Raw genomic sequence first — 20,310 nt, 5'->3', positions numbered from 1 at the left:
GAACATTTCCATAAGCGTAAGGTCGTTTGCAAACCTTGCGCCTGTTCAAATGGATTGTCGACTTGAAATGGAAAGGGATTAAGGAATGATTAACGCGTGGAATAAAGGAAAGGTGGGGGAAGCTACACGGGCCTCCAGCATTTTAAAGTTCGCAGACTTGGTACTAAATAAAAATATAACCCATAAATGTGAAAAGCGTGAGCTAAAGTCTACCATCGTCGCATCTGACCTACATGTCGGTGTTGGCAATTAAAACTGTATCGGACCGATGTCGATCGGACAATCGATTTATCGGATCATTCGCTCCGCAATCGAGTCGTTCTATTAACCTAAGACTTAATTTGTTGGGGATTTAGAGATTGTAATTAAGACATTGGTCGTATAGTGGTAAGTCGATCATTGTATAATAAACTACTGCTTATTTTATTTGTTTCTACTATCCTACTAATATTATAGATGTGAAAGTTTGTAAGAGTGTGTGTGAGTTTGTTGCTCTTTCATACAAAAACTACTGAACCGATTGCAATGATATTTGGTATGTAAATAGTTGGACAACTGGAATAACACATAGGCAACTTTTCATCCCAATATTCCTACAGAATATGGACTTACGCGGGTGAAACCGCGGGACGCAGCTAGTATAACAATAAAGCTATTTGACACATTCTAGATTCGAAGGTAACATTGTAAAACACTAAACATAAAAATAACTTAGCACATCTTAAGTGCGACCAATCGAAGCGTTAATCACAGAATTCCTAACCGTATTAACATCGTGACTAAGTTACTTGGCACTGCTCCAAAGGGCCTAACTTAAGTCGCAACTTGGCGATAATCGGCGCGGTAGCGGAAGCGTTTTTGAACATACTTCTTTTGAACACAAATTAATATCAAATGCCCAGCAGATTAATATCAATCATAAATAAATATACAATCGTAAACAGAGTGCGACTTATCGCTGCGAGCAATCTCTAGCTACCTACTACTCTCTACCAGGCATATACCATACACATATACCCGTATATATATATATACGGGGTACATATATATATATATGTACCCGTAGGAATATCGGGATAAAAAGTTACCTATATATTATTCCAGTTGTCCAGCTGTCTACGTACCAAATTTCATTGCAATCGGTTCAGTAGTTTTGCGTGAAAGAGCAACAAATACACACGCATCCTTACAAACTTTCGCATTTATAATATTATATAGTAGGAAGTAGGATATTCTATACCTATGACTTAGCTTTTACAGGTGCGGATTAAACACTTAGATAGTATATAGTGTACAGTGTAGTATATACATACAGTGCCACCATCTTACCTTTGAAATGGCAAAAAATGGTAACAACTAAAGATGTACTGACTACTGAAATTCGATTACTGTGGCAGGATCACGGGTGGCCGAGAGGCTAGGCGTTGCTACGGTTAGGCAAGATACGCAGGTTCGAATCCTGCCTCGTGATCAAATTTTTTCTATTCTTTCAAAATTTCTTATTTATAAAGCATTTTAATGCTATAAAAAAAAAACTAAAAATTAAATGTACTGACTACTTCAAGTCCTCAATGTGTTCTATTGTTGTCTTTCTACATTTTAATCTATACTAATTTTAAAAATCTGAAGAGTTTGTGTGTTTGACAGCACTAATCTCAGGAACTGCTGGTCCAATTTGAAAAATTCATTCAGTGTTAGATGGCCCATTTATTGAAGAAGCCTATATATGTACCACGGGCGAAGCCGGGGCGGACCGCTAGTTGTTAATACTTCGAAAGCTAAAAGTGATGCTCGATATATTGTTCTAAAGGTTACATTGAAGCGACAGTGACGTCACGTCAATAAGACATCGGAATTCATCTATTTCTACAGATAATGATGTTTACTGAAGCGACAGATTTCTGAATCGCGCAAGCGAAGTGTTCGCGCTACAGACCATATATACAACATTTCACCATACAGTTTTGTTATAAGTCAGGCTAACTGACCAAGATTTTGAGAATTTTTTAATTTCTAAATTAAAAAGCATTTCAATGCTATAAAACTAAAAATTAAATTTGACCAAGATTTTGTTATGACGTCACGATTCCATCCGGTTTAGGGTCATTCTTCACTGTGTGAGAGAATTTTAATTATCCCACTATTCGTTGGGATCATACAGAACACATAAACAAACTTTAAATGCGTTTATTGCAGCGATAAAGTTAAGGATAAATATATGAACACAATTAGTACAAGGACGAGAATAGACTGGCTGTGGGAGGGGAATTTGTTTATATTTTGAATCATTATTTTATGTTATAGCGGGCAACTGAGCTGGTGGTTCGCCTGATGGTAAACGATCACCACCGCTCATGACTATTTGCAGAGGTTAGCCGCTGCAAATGGGTAATGCAAAAAAAGTAAAAGAAGCAGTACATGAGAAAGCGCTTTAGAAAACTAAGTTATTCAAAATCATTCAGTATTTCATTCCATTAACACAGCTTTTTTTGATCACCAAAGACATCATCAAAATAATATAAGTAAAACAAAGTGCCTACAAAAAACATTCGTTTTCTGACTAAATCCCTTCATCATCATCATTATCAAAAAGCATCAGAATTAAAGTACACAATATACGTAATACAAAGTGCCTACAAAAACATTCGTTTTCTGACTAAATCCCTTCATCATGATCATCAAAAGGGTTGTAAGAAGTAGTGCCTGTACACTTTGGGATGTATGAGACAGTTTAAAATCTTATTCACAAAAGAATCCCCGATCCCTGTCACAATAATAACACTTATATTATAAATGTGTAAATTTGTTTGTTTGGATGTTTGTCCGTTAACCATAGGAGGACGGAGCCCTATTTCCTTCTCCTCGCCCCTACCAATCCATTCCTTCTTTCCAGTCCAGTCAATCAATCCTCTCCTTATCTCTTATTCCATAAAAGCGGGGAGCGCATTTTCAGAGGTCTGAGCCTCTGTGAATGTTCATGGGCGCTGGTGATCGTTTACCATCAGGCGAACCACCTGCTCAGTTGCCCGCTATGACAGAAAAAAAAAAATATAAATAATCATACTGAAACTACTCAACGGAGCTAGATGAAAATTAGTATACAGAGAGGGTATGAGCTGACTTGGGTGATGGGTTACTTTTTATACCGATTAAATGCTTCCTTGGAAACCAGGAATATTGATATCCGAGCGGAGCCGGGACGAGCATCTAGTTACTTATACGTGAAGATACAATGCACAATCTAATTTCGATCCACAATAAATTTTATAGACTGCCGTAACAATGGTGCTGCTAAGACAAAGACAGGATATGGTAGGAGTCATGAATTTTTAAAACAAGATTGCTTAGGCCTGTGCTATAATGAAGCGAAGCTATATAAATATACTAGCTGACCGACATAACTTCGTGCGATTTATTGAGGAATATTTTTCACAACCTTTACAATATTTTTAATTAATATTCTCATGATATCTTATTAACCTCCTTACGATTCCAGGATTTAATAATTTCCTCACGAATACTCTGTATATCTATCAATATATCTATCATTACATTGTGTTTTTTACTAATATTTGTTGCCTGAAATTGTCGTTGAGTTAATTTCAGAATCTGGAGCGGTACCTGTCTCCCCAGAACCAGATATCTTGTTTGTAGATGTTATCATTAAGCTTATATACTCCGCGGCTTCGCGCGCGTTATATTCTGAGTAGTTTAATAGATGTTATAATACATATAAACCTTCCTCTTGATTGATTAATATTATTTATTAAAGAAAAACCCCATCAAGCCGTTGTGTAGTTCTGAACAAATATAGTGAAGCGTGTTTTTTAGTTTTTTTACGAACTACTAGTCAGTATCCCGTAGGAATATCGGGATAAAAAGTTGCCTATATGTTATTCCAGTTGTCCAGCTGTCTACGCACCAAATTTCATTGCAATCGGTTCAGTAGTTTTTGCGTGAAACAGCAACAAACACACACACATCCTTACAAACTTTTACATTTATAATAATAACGATACGATAACGAACGATAGAAATCGTCTAGAGCTTTCTAGAACATCCTGGAACAATATCCTAGCTGGTGCTGGCCAGCGAGGTTCCGATGCACACAAGCGATTTCCTCAGCGTCAGAATGAATATTTAATGCCTTTCTAAGAACAAATTACTTTCCGATGGAGCAGCGAAACTTCGTGCACGCGAACTCGTCTATCGAATTTGTAATTCGTGATTGAATGAAAGGCTTGCCAGCTTTGATGATATCTGATCATCAATGACATTGGTGAAGAGGACAGGTGAAGAAACTCGAAGTTAGAACTTAGAGAATTGAAGACATAGTTCAATAGCTTCATACACATAGATATAACATCATTAAAGCAGTAGTTTTAGTCACAAAACGAATGGGAAGATTCAAAATTTAGATGAAATTTTATAAGAATACACCTACCTTATATAAAATCTATTAGCTTGTACTCTGAGCAATTTTGTTTCATACTAGCAATTTTATTACACCCGTCGTACGTTTTTTCTCGCCACATAAACCATCCTAGTGTCTTACACAACTTAAAATAAAATAGTTGTTACAAATTTATTTGGCGATACATTTTTTCATCAACTTCTTAATAAATATAAATCTCGTGACACAATGTTTGTCCTCAATGGACTCCTAAACCACTTAACCGATTATAATAAAATTCGCACACCATGTGCAGTTCGATCCAACTTGAGAGATAGGATAGTTTAAATAATTTTAATTACGATAAATGACAACCCGGGCGGAGCCGGGGCGTGCAGTGCAGTAGATTATAGAAATTTAAATTATTTTATAATATACAGTAACAAAGACGACCTCCATGAGTCAGCGGGCGTCGAACCAGTTAGCGTAACTGTCGCACTGTGGGAGGCGAAAAAACAATGATGGACCACGCCGTTATGCCATGTGATGATGGAAAACGTATCAACCCGTGAAGAGAACTCAACATCGATGTTAAAAAACATGACATGTTTACTAGCTGCACGACCCGGCCCCACCCGGGTAGTCATTTATCGTAATTGAAATAAACTATCCTGTCTTTTAAGTCGGATCAAACTGCACATGATGTGCAGATTTTATTGAAATCGGTTGGGTAGTTTAGGGGTCCATCGCGGACAAACAATGTGACATGTAATTTATATATAGAGATATTTAAATCTAAACTGATATTGTAAAGAGGGTAGATTTGAAATAATATATCTAGTTTCAAAAAACTAAAAAGTACGCTTAAACAATAGCGTCAATCGACTAAATTGCTCGTTTGATATTTTGCTGAATATACGTAAGGAATATATTTAATCCTGGCGATCTTAATAAGGATAAACACATGACATTATTGTATCACCGATCCTTTATAATCAATATCGGTTTAAACTCAAACATTACTTCATTAAACTAGACTTCTTATAGAAGCACTTTTGAATCGTCATATTACACAGTTATAACATTTACCACCGGTTCGGAAATCAGTTACAGAGAAGAGCCGGCAAGAAACTCTGTAGTTGCTCTTTTAAAATAATGTAAATTTTACAATTGAATTCTACATAATATGTAACGTGTACATAAAAATGAAAACCCACTATATAATAATTCATGAAGTCGAGTGATAAAATCAAAAAATATAATATTCTAATTAAGAACTTCGTTTTGGGGCGTCGGTTGTATTATAGATTACTAGCTGCGCTCCGCGGTTTCAACCGCGTAAGTCCGTATCCCGTAGGAATATCGGGAAAAAAGTTACCTATACGTTATTCGAGTTGTCCTGCTATCAAGTAGCAAATTTCATTGCAATCGGTACAGTAGTTTTTGCGTGAAAGAGCAACAAACGCACACACATCCTTACAAACTTTCGCATTTATAATATTAGTAGTATAGTAGGATTGTAGGAGTAGGAAGTAGGATAGTAAGAAGATATAATTATTGTAATGAGCTATCTATTTTACAAACTAAGCTGATTGTTACAATTCTATGCTAGGTCTAACTAGGTCACGAATCCGCTGTGTCGTAGAACATATATATAATTAATAACATAATAATATGCGTAGTTTTGCGATGAAAATAATTAAATATCTAGTTAAATACTACACGCGTATTAACGCGTGTGGCAGATTCAAAATGTAGTTCTAATAGTAATTTCAATAACCGAAGGAATGATTCTGATTGCATGGATTCTGAGCTTTATCACTACATGGTGAAAAACAAAGATGCTTTCCGCCGTCTGTGTCTGAATGCTTAAATCTTAAAAATTACGCAACATATATCGATGTTTTTTTATAGATTCAAGAGGTAGGTATGCATAATAACAACCACAAAATAGTGGAGAAATGCAGTTACTGAATTTAGAAATTTCAAAGATAGCAGGAAATCTAAACGGTATAGGGAAAGGGGTTTTAATCCGAATATAACGCGAAGCCGCGGGTAAAAGCTAGTTGTACAATATTTTAAAAGCCACTGCATCTACTCCCATGCTTGAGGAGCATAATAAATGATTAAACGATTAAAACCCGAGTTGTTTAAAAGTAAATAATAATAAAAGGCTTTTTGTACGGTGCGTTTCTTCATCAAAATGAGATTTAGCTCATCCTATCCTACTATCCTACTTCCTACTAATATTATAAATGTGAAAGTTTGTAAGGATGTATGTGTTACTCTTTCACGCAAAAACTACTAAACTGATTGCCTGAAATTTTGTACGTAGATAGCTGAACAACTGGAATAAGATATAGGCAACTTTTTATCCCATTATTCCTACGGGAAACGGACCTACGCTGGTAAAATCGCGGGGCGCAGCCAGTAGATTATATTATAGCACTCTATAGCTGCTGTGTCGATTTGTCTCGAACAAATAGAAGTTAACAATCAAGATTAAGCAACGGTTTGCACCGACATAAACTGGATGGGTGATTCATTTTTTTCAGTCGCTCATTAACCGTTACTATCGCGAGTCCGACTCGCACTTGACCGAATATTTGTTTAACAATAAATATCGCGATCGCGTCCGTGCTAAGATGTAGGTGCCCTTTTGGCTAACATCGAGAACCACCACAAAACAAAGCAAAAAAAACAATAAAACATACGATTATTTCGGCGTTCGGTTACAATATTTGTTTAATTAAACAATAACTAATAGGCCAATCGATAAAACCTTATATAATCGATAATGCGATTAGCCGAAAATTTTCAAGGAAGCCCAAATAATGTACGAAGGCCGTGAAATTTGATAAACTGAATTGCGCCTAATTTCATCAAGTTACAGTGCGTTTCAAATAAGATTAGCTCTATTACAGTTTTAGTACAAACTTATGATTCTAGATTCTACTCGAATTGATTTATGATACTGTTGGCTCTAAATTCATGGTACAAACTTCATGCGCTACTTATCCCTGTAGAGTTAGAATATCCTACTAATATAAATACGGTGAGGATGTGTGTATGTTTGTTACTCTTACGCAAAAACTACTGAACCGATTGCAATGAAATTTCGTACGTAGATAGCTGGACAACTGGAATAACATATAGGCTTTTTATACCGATATTCCTACGGGAAACAGACTTGCACGGGTAAAACCGCAGGGCGCAGCTAGTATCAAATCATTAATGTATGCCAACATCATAGCTGCTATCTGCATGCCAAATTTCACCCCAATAGATCCAGTAGTTTGAGCTTTACGCTGATAGATCAGTCAGTCAGACAAATTTGCATTTTAAATTATACTAGCGGTCCGCCCCGGCTTCGCCCGTGGTACATATTTAGCCTTCCTCAATAAATGAGCTATTTAACACTGAAAGAATTTTTCAAATCGGACCAGTATTTCCTGAGATTAGTGTATTCAAAGAAACAAACTCCTCAGCTATAAAATATTAGTATAGATTAAGATTGCGCCAAAAAAGGACGAAAACTGGCAAACACATTGTAGCTAAAGAATAAAAATAAAACTTAAATTGATGGATTCATCTACTATCTTTCCCACCCGCGACTGCCCGCGTCGTCAAAAGAAATTCCTATGAGATAATATTTTTCATTGCGGTAAAAAGTAGCCTATTTCACTCTCTATCCTAATAAATATATAGACACAATAATAATATCATAAAACTCCGATGCAATGCGAAAGAAAGCCAAACACTGTCACATTTACAACATTAATGAAATAAATAAGGACAACCTAACATAACACACATTTTAACATTTATTTATGATCCTACTTCCAACTAATATTATAAATGCGAAAGTTTGTAAGGACGTGTGTGTGTTTGTTGCTCTTTCACGCAGAAACTACCCAACCGATTGCAATGAAATTTGGTACGTAGACAGCTGGACAACTGGAATAACATATAGTCAACTTTTTATCACAATATTCCTACCGCGGGGCGCAGCTAGTATTACATATATAAGAGAAATTAATTTATGTACATTATCCATTATCGACATTTTAACCGGCAGATAAGCTAACATATCAGATAGCTGTGAATGTAACACTAAAATAGTTAATAGCAAGATACTACCATGCGTAGATAAAAAACCAAGCCACATCGTATATATAGATTGCATATCAAATTGTGGCTTTGACAGATAAAAAAGTAATTTAAAGGATAACATCTATGACAACCATAGATAATAAATAGTTGATAAATTGTAAGGGAAAGGTAGGTCACAGATAAAGTAAATATTACACAAACACAAAAATATGTTGGCATTATCAAACAAAAATTTAATATTAAATATAGCTTACTCTAGATAGTTCTTCTTAAAAGCAAAATCATTCTCTAACTATAATTTACATTATGATTTTACCCCATAATTTCCCAATGTCTTAGCGCATTTCAGAGAATTGATAAAATAATTATCTACCTAAGTACCAATAACATTGAAATTTTATCAACAATTATTTGATAATCACCTTGATATTGCATGCTTTATTGACATTGCACCAAATTGGAGTAATATTATAGCTTATGTCATGCCTATTTTTAACCAACAAAAACAAAAAGGAGGAGGTTCTATATTAGTGTGTATGTATTTTTATTGTTATGTACAAGTTTTTATTGTGGGAGTCGAGCACGCTTCGGCACGAATTGGGCCAGCTCGCACCGGGGAAGTACCACACCCCCACAGAAAACCGGCGTGAAATAGTGGCATGCCACTGTGTTTCGTACAGTGAGTGGGGGAGCCGGAGGCCCGTTTCCTTTTCCTCACCCGTCCCAGTCCATTCCTTCTTTCCAGTCGTTAATCCATTATTTTTCCCTTACCCCAAAAAAGCGGGCAGCGCATTCGCAGAGGCCTTTGCGAATGTTCATGGGCGGTGGTGTTCGCTTACCATCAGGCGAACCAACAGCTCAGTTGCCAGCTATGACATAAAAAAAAGCATATCTTGCATATTGCACTATGGAGAAGTTAATGGATTTGATATAATTGAGAGTATATGAATCTAGAACCTCATTCTGATAATACTAACATATTACCATATCAAAAACTGTGCACATGAATTTGACTGCCTCCTTGGTACAGAGGTGAATTGCTTGACCATAGAACTGAGGGGTTTGATTACTGGTTGGGACTAATAAAAGCCTCAGTCTGGCAGGACACAGAAGAACTACTTGTCCATAAAGAAAATCGATCAGTGAAACAGTTGTATTATCATCTTAATCCCCACTACAGGAATGCTCTTTTCTCATAAATTATTTAATTTGGACTGCTATAAAATTATTTTGGAATTTTAATATAACAAGCATTTTAATTCACTATATTCACTGTTATTCCATTTAATTTTATTTAATTACAAAAAACTACAACCGGTTATGGAAAAACCTGACAATGATCTTCAGAGCGAAGTAGCTGTTTATAAATAAATAAAATTTAAATGCTAATAACAGTGGATCTAGTGGAATAAGTGATTTTTATTTAAATCTAAAACTTTAATTTACTGTACCATTAAGATATAACAATGCAAAGTATACATTATAAAGTATAATATTAAGAAATATATAACATTGTATATTATTTAGATATAATATATTATAGATAAATACTGAGCAATAAATTTTGACATTCCAACATATTCATGTAATATTATGTTGGTTCATTTTTTTATATCAGACACACTACTTGTAATTTATTAAGGACTAGCTGACCCAGCGAACCTTGCATCACAATAGAATATTTTTTGACACATTTCTCATATTTTATTATCATACTTCTTATATTTTTTGACTACTGTTCCTGGACTATTGTGAATGCATCAAAATGAGCTTAGCCATTCCCATCTTTGAGAGAGGGTAACAAACGGCATTTAATTTGTATATACATACAAGTATCTGATTATTTATAGGCATCAAGTTTTCACTCAATTTTGGTATATACTTTATTCTTATCAACAATACCTATTCTCCATAGTAATATCTATTACCCACTTGTTACACTTACGAAAAAGATTACATTTGTGTGGCTTTGTTATCAATAAATCTTTTATTTATTTTATTAATTTATTTGTCTGCATAGATTTGAATCCTTAAATACGCAAAAGTCTGAAAATGGCAAGAAAAATTTATTAACCTTGAATAAATACACAATTTCAAGTTTAACAGTGAAACCGGGACATTTCTAATTTCGCACTACAATGCGAAGTACTGCTAAATAAGACACGATTATCTCTAAAATTGTTTATGTGCATACAATGTTTCGCAAGTACTCATAACTTTTAAACTGTACACCCAAGATCAATACACGTACGTGTTAATTTGCATGCCTATATGACCTTTTCTTAACACTTTCACTATAATTTTAAACTAGACAACGGGAAATGCAAAATAGACTTACACGATTGATTGCTGATTGCAAAGCTTTGTGTTGACATAAAACCACTGTGAAAACAACTCACCTGAACTAATCACGCTTGTTTTGCACCAGAACCACAAATAATGTTAACTAATTGTCATAAAAACCTTATTAGAAACGCGAAAATCTTTGTTCAAAACACTTCAATACCACAGTCCACAATATGTTTAGGTAATCGGTTAATCACTGTGCACAGAATTCAAATTTCGAATTGATAGAAACAAAAACAACCTAATTCTCACGTTACATTTTCAATTACCCATCGAATTGTATTCATAACTTAAAAATCACAGCACACATAACACCGCTAAGCCGACGGCACAAATTCTTTTGAATCCGTGATTGATTACACAGTGTGCTGCCATACCATTCAAATTCCACATCACATACCTAGCACAGCAAAACAGGTAAAAAATAAAATAATATATCTTTCATTTTTAAATATGTACCTACTCTCATGTACGAGTTTCCGATTTTAAGCTTGGATACTTGTACAATAATGTTAACTTACATCTTTATATTATTAATTTAATTATTTTTTATTTTTTTAAACAAACATGTTTGTTTCTCACAAATCCATTTAAATCTACCCTTTCTTCTACTACTCAATAAAAGAAAAGCTACGAATAAATTCAATTTTTGTTCTCGGATTGAAATATTTTTTATTTTTTTAAATATGGAGGTAGAACGCGATTAAGTATATAATGTCGACAGCGGTCATTTCTCCGTATTTTAATTTATGACTTTATAAACAATTTGATACGTTTAATTATTATTTGCCCAATTAGGCATTTCTGAATTTCTGATTAGTGATTTCATCAAAATGACAATCACTGACACTTGAGTCTTGACATATTTTGTACTTGCGGATGCCTATTTTGACTTTAAATTTTTTAATTATTTATGTTTTTATTCCTACATATCGATTGTATTTTATATTAAATAACCTTTCAACGCTTAAGTGAAATAATCAAAAGTAACCTTCTCTTAAGAATAACCCTACATTGATTTAAATACCGCGATATGGAAAATAGTACAAATGAAGATTCTAAACATAGTGATAAAATTGAATTTAAGAAGCCTGTGTTGTTCGGACGGGTAGGAAAACTGCCGAAGAAGGCTAAGTCTGAAATTGAGAATGTGTCTCAGGTTAATAATGAAGAAAATGAACGAAACAAAAGTGAACCCGAACCCGATAAGCCTAAGAGCGCGTTGCCACCCGCTGTTCTTTTGAAAGAACTATCTACTCCCATTCCTTATAAAGAACCGAAGTGGTCAGGACTTCCTCCAGATGGTGAGAAATATCTAGTAACTTACTTTTTAACCAACACTAAAATAAAATAAAATTAAAGTGATGAATTGAATTGAATCACAACATTATTGAAAGTAAACAATACAATCAAATTAAAGTAAGAGAATGAAAGTCGAGAAAATGTATGTAGCCTCAATACTGTAATACAGTTGCAACATTGCTTTTCAGTGGCTACTCTATAAAAATTGGAGCTGCTGCATAAAGTATAGTGTATATATGTAGATAATTTAGAATTATGCCAAATTAGCTACGCCCCGCGGTTTCACCCGCATAAGTCAGTATCCCGTAGGAATATTGGGATAAAAAGTTGCCTATATGTTATTCCAGTTGTCCAGCTATATAAGTACCAAATTTCATTGCAATCGGTCGAGTTGGTTTTGCGTGAAAGAGCAACATACACACACACATCCTTACAAACTTTCGCATTGATAATATTAGTAGGATTTAATGTGTGTTGTATAGCTTTATTATAACCATTGCTCCATCCCATCATCTGAATAGTATAATTCAATAATTCAAGTCCTGCATTACAGGTACGGAATATGGCTTGGAAGTATTGAAATCAGGAATGATAGTGGAAAAAGTTGATTTGACACAAAAACCATATTTTGTCTTCGGTAGACTGGCCAACTGTGATGTGATAATGGCTCATCCTACAATATCAAGGTATGATGACGACTTTTATTGTGGGATTTGTGCATGCTTTGGCACGAATTGGGCCAACTCGCACCGGGGAAGTACTACACCCCCACAGAAAACCGGCGTGAAATAATAGCTTGCTATTGTGTTTCGTACGGTGAGTGGGGAAGCTGGAGGCCCATATCCTTTTCCTTACCCTTCCTAGTCCTTTCCTTTATTCCTCTCATCAATCCTTTTCTAATCCCTTCCCAACTAAAGTCGCCAATCCATTTGTAGAGGCGAAAGGTCTGCAATTGAACCTTACGCCTCTTCAAATGTTCATGGGCGGTGGTAGCGTTTACCATCAGGCGACCCACCAGCTCCATTGTCAACAGCGACATAAAAAAAAAAAAAAAAAAAACAAATGCTGTTGGAAATAATCAACTATCTTACATTTACAGTATGATTAGAGGAAGGTTACATTCCTTCTTCCTATTTGTTAAACTAAGAATATTCACTACTTCTGCGAATCTTCACGGGCAGTGGTGATCGCTTACCATCAGGCGAACCACCAGCTCAGCTGCCCGTTATGACATAAAAAAACATATCACTACCTTTTCAGGCATCACGCAGTCCTGCAATACAAAGCGTTTGCAGAGGAAAACGAACCGGCCTCCGGCTGGTATCTCCACGATCTCGGAAGCACGCACGGCACTTTTCTAAACAGGGACAAGTTGAAACCTCAAACTTTCGTACGAGTTAGAGTCGGACATCAGATTAAGTTCGGAACAAGCACACGGACGTATATTATGCTGGTTAGTATTAGCAGTATTCTATTTATATACATACATATAAATATTATAAAAGTGTCTGTTTGTAATATTGGAATAACCGTTTTTAACTACATGTACATACGGCACATACACCAATAGAACAGCAGAAGCAGCTAGTACCACACCCCCACAGAAGACTGGCGTGAAATAGCATTCTGGTGTGTTTCGTTCGGTGAGTGGGGGAGCCGGAGGCCCATATCCTTTTCCTTACCCTTCCCAGACTTTCCTATTTTCCTCTCGACAATCATTTCTTAATCCCTTCCCAATTAAATGTCGGCAATCCATTTGTAGAGGCTTAAGGTCTGCAATGGACCTTATGCCTCTCCAAATGTTCATTTAAGCATACATATCGACATAGAGATGGACAGAGAAAGTGACTTTCTTTTATTCTATGTAGTGAAATAGATTTTCTAACGAATTATTCCATTCGCAGGGTCCAGACTACGACTGCGAGGGCGAATCGGAACTAACGGTAACGGAGATAAAGCGAAGAGCGCAGCAGATGAAAGAAGAACGAGACAGAATGATACAAGAAGCTAAGGAGCAGAGGGAGAGGGAGCGGTTGGAGGAGGAAAAGAGACGGGATGAGCAGGGGATCGATTGGGGAATGGGTATGTTTCATACTTTGATATAGTGATAAGTAGACCTTATCGCTTATCAGGGATCTGTTATATATTATAAGCAATAAGTTTCAATGTTAAGCAAAATTCTGTCTCTCCTGGTTTAAAACATTGTTATTCAATACATTAAAATTACATATTGGAGTTATAAACTTGTAACATCTTTTGGTGGGTTTAAAGTAGGGCATGGAAACATATTCAACATATTCAACTTTTTTTCATTGTAAATTTTGTGTGTGGGAGTCGAGCATGCTTCGCCCAGAAGTGGGTCAGGTCGCACCGGGGAAGTACCACACCCCCACAGGAGACAAGCGTGAAGAGCATACTACTGAGTTTCGTTCCGTGAATGGGGGAGCTGGAGGCGCATAACCTTTACTTTACCCTTCCCAGTCCTTTCTTATATTCCTGTCGTTCATTCTTCCTTAATGTCTTCCCAATTTAAAGCTCGCATTTGTCTCCAGGAGACCCTCCAGCTCCATTTGGTTAATCGTGCTAATCTCAAAAACTATTTGTCTGATATCAAAAATTCTCTGTGTTAGTGCTTATTTATTGAGAAAGGCTATAAGCTATATATGTACCACGGGCGAAGTCGGGGCTTTCCGCTACTATCCTAGAAGAAGGCTTTAATTTCTAACTTCTTTTGTACCCAGGCGAAGATGCCGACGAGGAAACGGATCTAGCTGACAATCCGTACGCGGTGACCACCAACGAGGATCTGTACCTGGATGACCCAAAGAAGACCTTGCGAGGGTACTTTGAGAGGGAGGGCCACGAGTTGAACTATGATTGCGACGAGAGGGGCATTGGACAGTTCATTTGTAGGTGGGTTGATCGTTAAATCTTGATTAAAAAATGCTAAATTTCAATTTTTTTGTTTGTTTGTTTGTTTATTTGGATCCTTTAATGCAAATAATTAAAAAAAAATTCTTAGTGATGGTTAGAATATATATATTTTTTTTAAGGTTTTTAAGTATTTTGAGCCTTTATTCTGTAGACCCAGACAGAGTTGGACAAGACAATATATATAGACTTTGTTTTAAATACTAAAAAACACACTTCACTTATGTACTCATGTTGTCATCGATCCTTGATAAGTGTACAAAGTTTGAATGAAATCAGCCCGTTTGAAGTGGGTCACAATTGAGTTTGAAGGAATTGATTACATGTGGTTTGTATCTATTCAATTCTGAGTGTAACAAAAAAAAATAAAATAAATAAACCAATATTTTCAGAGTCGAGCTACCAATAGACGATCCACACGGTAGACCGGTTATAGCTGAAGTGATACACAAGGGGAAGAAAAAGGAAGCGGTGGTTGCGTGTGCGCTGGAGGCCTGCAGGATCCTGGACAGAGCCGGGGTGCTGAGGCAAGCTAAGCATGGTGAGCGGGGAATCACACTAATATTATATGTTTGAAAGTTTGTTTGTTTGTGTGTACACGGTGAAAGTACTGAACGGATTTTGATTAAATTTGGCCAAAGTGGTATGAGCCGACTTGAGTGATAGGATACTTCTTATCCTGATTAAATGCTCCCTTGGGATAAAAAAGGAACCTTGATATCCGGGCGGAGCCGGGACGAGCGTGTAATATATGTGCTATATATATATTCTAGAATCGCGTAGAAGGAAGCAGCGCGACTGGAGCGCGGACGACTACTACGACTCGGACGAGGACACCTTCCTCGACCGGACCGGCAGCGTGGAGAGGAAGAGGAGACTGAGGATGGAGAGGCACGGCGCGGCGGAGGGGAGCGGCGAGAGGCCGCTCACGTATGAGGAGCTGGTGAGTGGTGGGGGGGGGGGGGGGGGGGGGGGGGGCTTCTTGTTGTTGTTCTAGAATGTACAATTGCATTTTATTTCTTGATTGACCGGTTGTTATATTATGTATTTTGAACAAAAAACATGACCATTAGGAAATTTACAGAATTTAGCTTAATTGAAATGTGAGCTGGCCTCCTATTTATGTGTAGTTTTTTAATCAACCGGACCTAACCCATTGTGTTGAATCACAAATGTTCATTTCATAATTCGACGGTGTCAGATCAAAACCATTTGTGTAAGATTTAAAGCTGCAGCTACTATGATGCGATTTTTATTTACATTTTTTGAACTCATGTCTTTTGGACATTTTTTTTTTTTATTTCTTATAATTGAATTTCAAAATATGAGATGTTGCGAATGACATCAAGGGGAAGGGGTGCCTTAAATGTTGACTAGAAGGGAGGGAGGGTGGTAGGAGTTAGAATTCGTTTGACGTATTTCATGGATGGCCCCTAACTTGGAATCCTACTAATATTATAAATACGAAAGTTTGTAAAGACGTTGTGTGTTTGTTACTCTTTCACGCAGAAACTACTGAACCGATTACAATGAAAGATCACCATCTTTCATTGTAATCGGATCGTAGACAGCTGGAAAACTGTAATAACATATAGGCAACTTTTTATCCCGATATTCCTACGCGATACGGACTTACGCGGGTGTAACCGCGGGGCGCAGCTAGCATGATATAACTTAACGAGATTTCCTTTTTTTTTGCAGCTGAAACAAATAACAGACATAGAAGCGAAGATACAAACCGAGGAAGAACTGCTTGACCGTCTCCGCTCGACAAACAAACAGACAGACAGCGGGGGCGGCGAGGTGGACGCTCTAGACGCGTTTATGGATAGCCTCGGCAAGCAGAGCATGGCGCAGAAAGCTGAGATATCTAAGACTAAGGTAATTCAGATAATAATTTAAATTTATTTTAATTAAGGTAAAAAGTTCAAGTATTATAGTCAATTTAAAAATTTTAATTGACATTGTTTGCTGGATATCTGTAAAGATATATATCTATATCAAGATAGGTATCTATATCAATCAAATTGGAATGTCTGTTTGTCATATTATAAAAAACCGCTTTCTACTTAATGCATATCAAAAAAATTTTTGAAGTGAAAATTCTTGAGAATCGTTGTGATTTAAAATCTGATGCAACGGAAAAACGACAGGTAAGAGACACAAATACAAATGTGTAGAATGAAGCCGGCAAAGAATGAGACAGAAATATACATACTATTTTATTAATTCTTTCATTCACTGAAGTTTCACTTCTATCGTGTGTGAATCGCACACACACCTTTTTTTGTCTGTCGGTTTAGTCCGGCTTATCTTTGGAACGGCTGGATCGATTTTCACGAGACTTGTATTTACAGATAAATGATCTAACTCTCACAAATAAGAAATAACTTGAGCTACTTTTAACTCCAATATTCCTATAAGAATTTTAGGGACAATTATCTTATTGTTTGTATCAACACATATTCCACTAAAACCTGTTGTTTCTTATTGCATTAAAAGTATGTTATTGTTTAAAATTAATCTTATAATACGTAGGTTTTAGCATCTACAAATATATTAACGCAACCAATTTTTAAAACAGTTCAATATACAATTAAATTCCCTTTTTTTTAACACACACGTGATACATACACAAATGAAAAATAAACTCGGATCGATTCACAATTGCCGAGAATATGGTTAAAAACACACATAAAAAAACGATAAAGACGAACATAGAACCTCTTTCGTTTTGGAAGTTAGTAAAAAAAAAAAAATAACTTTATTTCTTTTCTCCCTAGTGGTGTCTATGTTTATGTTCTTTCTTATTTCCTTCTGTACAATGTTCAGTGTTTTGCCTTTTTTGTTTGTTGTTATGTGTGTTCTTGTGTGTGAATAAATGTATGTCTTTGTCTATGTCTACCACAAAAAACCATTAAACATGTCCTACCCATAGATGAGTATCCAAAAGCTTAAGGCGCAGTTGAACAAGACGCACAGGCTGGCCGACCTCGCGCGGCCTGCGCACGCGCCGCCCTTGATCAAGAAAGACACGAAAGTTGTTAAACAGAATAACTCTGTTGTTTATGGCAAGAGGTGAGATTTTAACAATGTTTTATTTATGGATAACTGATTACTTCATAACAATTATTGAAAAATAACTATTCTTATGTATCTATAATGGTAAAACAGAACCCTATTACTTAAGCTGTCTGAATCTGTCTGTCCATTTGTAAATCACCAGGCTGTCCTACTATAATATTATAAATGCGAAAGTTTGTGAGGATGGATGTATGTGTATGTTTGTTACTCCTACACACAAAAAGTACTGAACCAATTACAACGAAATTAAATATATCTACATACTGGACAACTGGAATAACACATAGGTAACTTTTTATCCCGATTCCTACGGTATACAGACATACGCGGGTGAAACTACAGGATGCAGCTAGTATCTCATAAACTGTGATATTATGACAGATCAAATGTCATGATACAGAGGCATAGTATTGTTGCCGCTGCATAAAAAAAGCCAAAACTACAAGGTCAAAAACTGGATTATGAAGATGAACCCCTAAGACTCTCTGCTAATGCCTATTTTGTTATATGATGTTATCTACCATTTTTTTTTTATACATGGTCTACTGAAATCATTGCAACACTATTGATTGAAAATCAGGAATTTCTAGTAAGGACATTAAGCAAACAAGCAGTTCAGGATAATTGAAGTATCCATTTAAATGTGAAATTTGTTTCCAGAATAAAACTTAAAGAAGATATCGAGAAGAAAACCAAGGTAAGAGAAGAAAAGAAACAAGAAGATACAGAATTTGTGGAAGAAATGGATTCCGATGATGGCAGTGAAAACATAAAGAAACCTAAAGAATTGTCAGAAAGAATATCAGACAGTGACATCAAAGAAGATAATTCCTTATCTGAAAGTATAGATTCTAAAACTAATAATGAACCTTCTGAATTTGAAGATAAAGAAGATTCTAGAGAAGAAGAGAGTAAAGAAAGTAATAAAGAAGCAAGAATATTTGGACCAATGCGACCTCCAGAGAACTATGTTATACCAGATAGTTATTTTGACCAAGAGTCGGATAGAGATCTGCCGGAAATTGAAGAAAAAGAATGAAATAAATGGTTCTTTGGAATATTTGATGTTTTATTGGTATAGATCATGATTTTTTGCATATTTGTTAATGTGGTAAGATATTTTGAGATAAGTCTAGGTCTAGGTGAGTATATATTTGAATGTCTGAATGTACTTTTAAAATTTTTTCTTATGTATTATATGGATTAGAAAAGTGGGGTTTTTTTATGATTGAATTGCAATATTAGCGACTTTGCCTGTAGTACAAATACATCCTATAGAACTTGAGTGATCATTTACATCTCTAATGGTGAAAGAATTTTTGAAATGGGTTCAGTACCTGCTGAACTTAGCACAAACATACATTCTTCAGCTTTATTTAATTTTTAGTTTTATAGCATAGAAAAAATCCTGCCTCATGATCAAACTTTTTCTATTCTTTCAAAATTTCTCATTCTTCAGCTTTATATTGTGAGTGTAGATTGAGGATAACTAACAATGATTACTTTATGATAAAACAAGTTTTTTAAGGACTCGTTGGAAATTAAGGTAACCTCAAATATATTCATCTAAATGCATGCAACTGTACAGGTTGTTAACAAAAACAAATTATTATTAAATACAAATTTATTTTACGTTTATCCTTACAAAATATTTACAGCTTCCACAGTATTGATTCAAATTCACAGGTTGTGTTCATCTTGTTGAAACAGTAGCTTCTTTCCTTGCGGCGTCTTGCAGCAGTTGCGTGTCGACCTCATCCGCCGGTAACTGCACGTAGCGTACCACTGAGCCGCGAATAAAACAGTTTTTCACTGATAACATGTGTGGATATTTATCCGGATCAATGACGCTTATGTCCGACAGTTTTATATTCAAGTATTGATCCACCGAATGAAGCGTACCGCAAATGCTTAGGTTATTTTTCAGCTCCACAACCACGTCTTTGCCAACTAACGATTTAAAGAAAGAATAAAAGAGCATTTTGAAATAGTATTTAATACAAAATTCGATTTATACATGTACCGCGTATTTGGAAGATGCAATTTGCAAAAGCTAAAAACAAATGGCTGTCAAGTGTCAAATGTCAAATTATTCTTTTTTTATAGCTAAGTGGGTCACTTTTTGACTATCAAATTTGAGC

The 20,310-nt window shown here is 35.7% G+C and overlaps 3 protein-coding genes across 3 annotated transcripts in view; 1 reads left to right on the top strand and 2 right to left on the bottom strand.

Annotated features, from left to right (window-relative positions):
• The window catches only part of LOC119838095, a 98,020-nt gene extending 86,772 nt beyond the window's left edge, over positions 1 to 11,248 (bottom strand). Inside the window, exon 1 of the mRNA XM_038363906.1 lies at positions 10,906 to 11,248. The gene's annotated coding sequence lies outside the window, so the exon portion shown is untranslated. The remainder of the gene's footprint in view (positions 1 to 10,905) is intronic.
• A 637-nt stretch (positions 11,249 to 11,885) lies between these two features.
• On the top strand, positions 11,886 to 19,227 carry LOC119838198 (kanadaptin). Its single transcript, XM_038364044.1, has 10 exons — positions 11,886 to 12,156; positions 12,708 to 12,840; positions 13,415 to 13,607; positions 14,059 to 14,236; positions 14,896 to 15,067; positions 15,478 to 15,626; positions 15,859 to 16,028; positions 16,787 to 16,966; positions 18,024 to 18,163; positions 18,830 to 19,227. The coding sequence occupies exons 1-10, from the start codon at positions 11,886 to 11,888 to the stop codon at positions 19,206 to 19,208; spliced, it is 1,965 nt and encodes a 654-aa protein (XP_038219972.1). The 3' UTR covers positions 19,209 to 19,227.
• A 551-nt stretch (positions 19,228 to 19,778) lies between these two features.
• On the bottom strand, positions 19,779 to 20,249 carry LOC119838122 (U6 snRNA-associated Sm-like protein LSm2). The gene has a single exon (XM_038363947.1). It carries the CDS (start codon positions 20,148 to 20,150, stop codon positions 19,863 to 19,865), a length of 288 nt encoding a protein of 95 aa, XP_038219875.1. The 5' UTR covers positions 20,151 to 20,249; the 3' UTR covers positions 19,779 to 19,862.
• Positions 20,250 to 20,310: the final 61 nt, after the last annotated feature.

This window comes from Zerene cesonia, unplaced genomic scaffold (assembly GCF_012273895.1).
Source record: "Zerene cesonia ecotype Mississippi unplaced genomic scaffold, Zerene_cesonia_1.1 Zces_u001, whole genome shotgun sequence".
Taxonomy (NCBI): domain Eukaryota; kingdom Metazoa; phylum Arthropoda; class Insecta; order Lepidoptera; family Pieridae; genus Zerene; species Zerene cesonia.
Note: the sequence above shows the minus strand (reverse complement) of the source record. Positions and strands in the feature narration are given on the sequence as shown.